The sequence below is a fragment of the Brachionichthys hirsutus genome, chromosome 18, assembly GCF_040956055.1.
Source record: "Brachionichthys hirsutus isolate HB-005 chromosome 18, CSIRO-AGI_Bhir_v1, whole genome shotgun sequence".
Taxonomy (NCBI): domain Eukaryota; kingdom Metazoa; phylum Chordata; class Actinopteri; order Lophiiformes; family Brachionichthyidae; genus Brachionichthys; species Brachionichthys hirsutus.
The window spans coordinates 4,774,755-4,781,234 of NC_090914.1; the positions used below are offsets into that span (position 1 = coordinate 4,774,755).

At 41.6% G+C, this 6,480-nt stretch overlaps 1 protein-coding gene across 1 annotated transcript in view; it reads left to right on the plus strand.

The window, feature by feature from the left end:
• LOC137907710 (ryanodine receptor 3-like) overlaps positions 1-6,000 on the plus strand; it is a 71,310-nt gene extending 65,310 nt beyond the window's left edge. The window contains exons 93-107 of the mRNA XM_068752068.1: positions 37-95; positions 489-663; positions 766-852; positions 941-1,135; positions 1,488-1,618; positions 1,722-1,764; positions 1,876-2,003; positions 2,086-2,146; positions 2,270-2,416; positions 3,574-3,708; positions 3,789-3,945; positions 4,160-4,224; positions 4,688-4,788; positions 5,113-5,164; positions 5,889-6,000. Of these exons, the coding sequence (XP_068608169.1) occupies positions 37-95; positions 489-663; positions 766-852; positions 941-1,135; positions 1,488-1,618; positions 1,722-1,764; positions 1,876-2,003; positions 2,086-2,146; positions 2,270-2,416; positions 3,574-3,708; positions 3,789-3,945; positions 4,160-4,224; positions 4,688-4,788; positions 5,113-5,164; positions 5,889-5,984 (1,632 nt within the window). The 3' untranslated portion in view covers positions 5,985-6,000. The remainder of the gene's footprint in view (positions 1-36; positions 96-488; positions 664-765; positions 853-940; positions 1,136-1,487; positions 1,619-1,721; positions 1,765-1,875; positions 2,004-2,085; positions 2,147-2,269; positions 2,417-3,573; positions 3,709-3,788; positions 3,946-4,159; positions 4,225-4,687; positions 4,789-5,112; positions 5,165-5,888) is intronic.
• The last annotated feature ends 480 nt before the right edge of the window (positions 6,001-6,480 follow it).

The window sequence follows — 6,480 nt, forward strand, 5'->3', positions numbered from 1 at the left end:
ATGTTTTTTGATGGTGAAAACATTATTATATCATAGATAGCTGCGAAGAAGAAGGTGTCAAATGGAGACTACAAGTCTGATTCAGAGAAAGGAGAGTGAGTATCCCTAATTTACACTTTATTCATTCATTCATTCTTGATATTTTTTTTTGATTGTTCATTTGATTGCTTGCAGTATCATGCAGAAACTAGAGTACTTGACTGATTTTCATGAATCTTGGTGTACGGTTTGGGATTTTATCAAGGAAGAACTTAGTGAATTTTGAAGGATGGATCCAGGATTCTTTTTTATTGTTAATTTAATAATTTGAATTTGAATTTAATTATAATGTGAATATGGAGGCTTCTGCTCACTCTTTGATGGCTGTTTTGTAGTGTTTTTGGCTAAGTTAATCATTGTCCACAGGGAGGCTTTAATGATGTAAAAAGTCAGATATTTAACAGGATTGAAGTTGTATTCGCTGCAAAATATTACATATTTTGTTGCAGCTCAGAGGATGGTGAGAAGAAGGATCACGACAAGGCCAAAGATGAACCCCCTCCGGAGTCTTTAATGGAGCAGAAGAAAGTCCTGAAGAAGAGGCTGGGCCAGAAGAAAGAACCACCAGAGGCCTTCACGGCCAGCTTCTTTGCTGGCTTGGAAATCTACCAGACCAAGATGCTGGTCAGATATTTCCCTCACAAGAATATCAGAAAAAGACATGAATAGAGTTCAAATCAACTTGTTGTACATAAACATTTTATACATGAATGATTGTTTTCACAGAATTACCTGGCAAGAAACTTCTACAACCTCCGCTTCCTTGCACTTTTTGTCGCTTTTGCCATCAACTTCATTCTGCTCTTCTACAAGGTGAAATTAATTCAAAGTAATGTATAAAGTATATACGGAATGAGCGTTGTTGCTATTGCTTCCATTAAATACCTGCAATGGGTTTTAGGTGACGGGTGATTACTCAGATGATGAAGACCCCTGGAATGGTCGAAGTAGATCCGGAGAGGAGGATGATGAGGGTGCGCTAGAGTATTTCATCCTGCAGGAGAGCACGGGTTACATGGCGCCGACACTCCGATGTCTCGCCATACTGCACACTATCATATCTTTCCTGTGCGTGGTGGGATACTACTACCTGAAGGTACAGCATCTCCAGCAAAAAAGGAATACTGTACTCTAAAGTTTGATAAGTTTGCACTTTATATTTTTGATTTTGGCTGTGGAACTTGTTTTAATGAAAGCTTTTACCCAAATTACCTTTTGGTAAAATATTTCTTTTCATGATAACAAAAGGGAAGAAATACAATTATGTGCTGTATTTTACATTTTTAAAACCAATTACAATAAATCCAACTTAATTTAGTGGCCAGGACTTAATTTATTACGGTACTTAGAATAATACCCGCAACTGTACAGCTGGCATTGTAAGAGAATAACAAATAAAAACTCTATGAGATCTCTTCGCTGCATTAATAATTCATTTTATGCCCAAGGTGCCTCTGGTCGTGTTCAAGCGTGAGAAGGAGATCGCAAGGAAGCTGGAGTTTGCCGGGCTTTACATCACGGAGCAGCCATCGGATGAAGACATCAAGGGGCAGTGGGACCGCCTGGTCATCAATACTCCGTGAGTCGGTTGTTGTACGCTTAATGAACTCTTAATGTTTTATTTAAGAAAAAAAGATTAATGGCATTGTTTTTTTTATTCTGTTCTTTTTTTTTTTTTAAAGTTCCTTCCCAAACAACTACTGGGATAAATTTGTCAAACGCAAAGTAAGTGGCTTATGCAATTTTCATGCAACTCCTGCTCTGTTGTGCACACAGCCTGGTGCTGTTTGTCTCAGCTTACAGCATCGTCCTCTTTTAATGTTTTGCTGTTTGTAGGTCATCAAAAAGTATGGAGATCTGTACGGTGCCGAGAGGATAGCAGAACTGCTGGGGCTTGATAAAAGCGCGCTGGATTTCAACCCCACAGAAGAAACTGCTGCCAAGGAGGCTTCGCTGGTGTCATGGTGAGCGATTCGAGGGATCAGCAGACAGAGAAGAGCTCATTGAATCATCAGCTCCTCTCATCAGTTTTCTCTATTATTCCAGGTTGAGCTTTATTGATACGAAATACCAAGTCTGGAAGCTGGGGGTGGTGTTCACAGACAATGTAGGTTTCAATGTGATTGTGGTTGTATGGACCGATGAGTGAATGGTTTTAAGAATGGATGGATGGACTCATTGATTGTGCCACTGGACAGATTCTGATTGCCTCATTTTGTGTCTTTGCCAGTCATTCCTGTATCTGGTGTGGTACACCACCATGTCCATCCTGGGCCACTACAACAATTTCTTCTTCGCTGCTCATCTGCTGGACATCGCCATGGGGTTCAAAACCCTTCGCACCATCCTTTCCTCCGTCACACATAACGGCAAACAGGTGAGGATGAAGAGGAGGCAGTGCGTTTTCCAGGCAGCAGGGGTCACTGCAGAGTTAGTGGGAGTGATTGGGAATGTGACCGCAGCCTGATTATTCCCTGATGTGGAAACACAAGCCAGTTTTAGCACAGTTTCCATGCTTCTGTCCCACGACAACAAACACCATTTTGGTTTAGATGGAAAAATGATGAGATTGATATGGTCTGTGATCTACTAATTGATTTCAATCAAGTTGTTTAATCAATATAAATCGAATTATTATTAAAGTTGCAGGTTTTTTTGAGTTTTCATAAACCTTCCGAAGCTTCTTCTATTGTTTTTATCATGACTATCCCATGATTACTCTCACTCTCCTTGCTAGTCCATCTCCTACACTGTGCATCTATTCTTTCTGTACATTGGTTAGCTTGTGTTGCTTTCTGTCCAACATGTTATAATCGATAATGAAATGTAAAATGATGCCAGGTCGCACAAGAAGATGCCATCTGCTCGACATCTTATGCCTTGTCAGTATTTATAGCTTTACGTTCATTACCTGCACTCCTCCCTCATTAGAGAATTGGAAAAATGCATTCAAAAGCAATGGATGTAAGTGACGGAAGCACAGATTCATGATGGGAATTTAGATGGAACTGGTATCCTTTGACATTTAAGTTCAAATGGCTCAATTGCCTTCATTTCAGTCCCAACTCCCATGGATCCTCGTGTCAACCGCCCAAATCAGAATTTAATGTCACTTCAATCTCATAGAGTTGAAATGGCAAGGCCTCAAGGAATTGCCAACAATTCCTACATTCCGCCGCCTGTGGCCAGATCAATCACACACCTCGTTTTCCTTTTTTTTTGCTGGTTGGGTTTACAAGTCAATCACTGCGGGAGCTGCACCCAGATGTTTAAATGAGTTTTCACTTTGGGGTAAAACACATGTGTGATTGGTCGCTAATCTGAACTCTTTCATCCTTCCTACTCATTACTATTTTACCCTGCTCGCCATCACCATCCCATTGGGCTCCCCCCCCCCCGAGGCTCCAACTTTTTCAAATGGGAAACAAATGGGAGCTGCCGGCTTCGCCCCAGCTGTGTCGATTGTGTTTCCACCACGAACATGCAGGTAGCCAGAAAGTTCAAGACATTTTAACTGCCTTTGATCCTCCCCAGCTGGTGCTGACAGTGGGCCTGCTGGCGGTCGTGGTCTACCTCTACACTGTGGTGGCCTTCAACTTCTTCAGAAAGTTCTACAACAAGAGTGGGGATGAAGACGAGCCGGACATGAAGTGTGACGACATGATGACTGTAAGTATCACTCGCTTGCATTTTTAATGGTGGACACACACTGTGAAGGAGCTCTGCTCTCATCCTCCTGTGTGCGTCAGTGTTACCTGTTCCACATGTACGTTGGGGTGAGAGCGGGTGGGGGCATCGGGGATGAGATCGAGGACCCTGCCGGTGACCCCTATGAGCTCTACCGTATCCTGTTTGACATCACCTTCTTCTTCTTCGTCATTGTCATCCTCCTGGCCATCATCCAGGGTAATCGTCACTTTAAGATTCCTTCAGTAAATAAAAAAATATTTTAATGAATCTGCCTCATTTTCTTTCTTCTTCTTCTTTCTAAATTTCCTCGCTAGCAGTGCAATAGTAAACTCACGTTGCACGCTGCGTTCTGTGGTTTTAGTAACTGGGGGTTGTAAGCTGTGCTCTTATTCATCACACAGATACATTGTACATGATATTGTGTTTACAGGTTTGATCATTGATGCATTTGGAGAGCTGAGAGACCAACAGGAACAAGTCAAAGAGGACATGGAGGTGAGACAGGATTAATCCTCCCATAAGGACGCCAACCTATGGGTCCTCAGATGCCTTGGGGGTTTCATCCTGTTCAGGATGATAAATAATATGATTTAGTGACTTTATTTATGGCATGATGCTGAAAGTGCAAAAGCAAAGCTCATCGTCATCTCTCAACCCATCTCTATTTTAAATCAAGAAAGCACATGACTGTATGTTGGATGATGTGTCATGTGCTTTCTTTATTTCTCATAGATTGTAATTAGAGAGGGGTTGGGGGGATACACGTTTAGTTCAAAATATGACTGAATTCAGTCTAACTTTAGGATTTTTTAACTGGGATTCCAAGGAGGAAATCACAATGATCCTGTTGCTGCTTTCACTTCGAGATGAGCTTAAAAGATTCAAGATGCTCATTTTCTCTGAGTGCATGTAAAATGATGTTTAAAATCATGTCCTCGTCACCTTTGTCTGTTCTCAGACCAAATGCTTCATCTGTGGGATCGGCAATGACTACTTTGACACAACGCCTCACGGATTTGAGACTCACACTTTACAAGAGCACAATTTGGCCAACTACTTGTGAGTCCTCCCCTTTTTTAACTCTTAAATCGGTCATTAGTGTCACATTTAGCAACATGTGTGTGTCAGTGTGATGTAACCACGTGATCGATGGCTGTGCTCCTTCAGCCAACAGGTCATCCCGACGCTGCATCCTTCCAGGTGTCTTTTCCATTGTTTCCTCTGTTTTTGTATAATGGCCACCACGTCAGAAAGTGTCGGCCCACTAGCTCGCAGTCAGTCGGCTGGATATGAGAACCTCATTACGGTGCTTCATTACTACTTAATGCAGATTTATTTTTCCTCTGACATATTTGTTTTGTCTCATTGGCCTTTTTCCTAAAGGTTTTTCTTGATGTATCTTATCAACAAGGATGAGACGGAGCATACCGGCCAGGTACGACGTCACCCCACGTCCGTGACCTTCTCTGAGGAAACGCCAGCTAATTAATCAAACGCAAAGCAACAATGCATTTTCTGTCACGATTAGAGATGGCGTTAATTTTGTTCAAGACCATGATTGATAAAGTCCTTTTCTCTATGAATGACATTTTGTTGTGTCCAACAAATTATATTTATGAGCATCCAGAGAAAAGAGGAAATAAAATATACCAGATATTTTCCCTTGCTGGACAGGAGGAGATCCTGGTTCAAAATAAATCCATCAGTGTTTAATGATGCACTGATACTTGTTGGAATATTACATTAGCAGTAACCTTCATGGAATGCTAAGGAGTCATGCTGAGGTGTGCAGCAGTTACTACAGGAGATCATATTGCGTTCTAAGCCTCATCAGTCAAACAGCAGTCTCCTTGAACTCTGTTGATATATTGCATTAAAGGCGTGTTTATGTTTGAGCGCAGTCATATATCAATGTGTGTATTACCATCCACAATGAATGACTCCATAAGGCTTACTGCTACTGTTCACGAGTCACGTTTAACGTGATATTGAACTTGAGCCTCTATAATAGCGATGATTTGATCAAATCATCAACCAGGTCGACCTTCAATTCATAAAAGTTGCTTTTTAAAAAACTTTAAACACACATGTTTTGTATGCATGCATTAGTTAAAGGCGGATTTCATCTGAATTTAACACTCCATGATGTCTGACTCCAGGAGTCCTATGTGTGGAAGATGTACCAGGAGCGCTGCTGGGATTTCTTCCCGGCTGGAGATTGCTTCCGCAAACAGTATGAAGACCAGCTTGGATAGAGCAGATGCATCCACTGTTCATCTGACCAGATTCCGTGGATTCTGATGGACTGTAACACTTCACAGTCGTTCCACCAATGGCTGGTCAGAGGAGAGATGAAACTCCGCCTGCATCAGAAATACAGAACGTCTGTACTTTCATCATGCACCTTCCTTTGAGGAAACAACCTGTAACACGTTACTTTAGTTTCCAGACTCGTCCTTGACAGCGCGTTGCCTTCTACTCCACATAACCCCCAAATCATTGCACAATTATTTTTGGTTGTTTTTCTTAGGGAACTCTGGGTTGTGTGGCGTTTTTGGGACAAAGTGTCAGTCATTTTATGCACAAAAACCCAACTTCAATATTTAGAGGATTTTGAACTTGACATAAAATGCCAAAAGAAACGTAGAGGAGTAGAGTAGATGGATGTGTTGTGGAAGAAATGTGATTGGAGGATGTTTGTCTTTCAGATGTTCTAACCTCATATATCGAGAAATGTTAAATGGAAGTGGC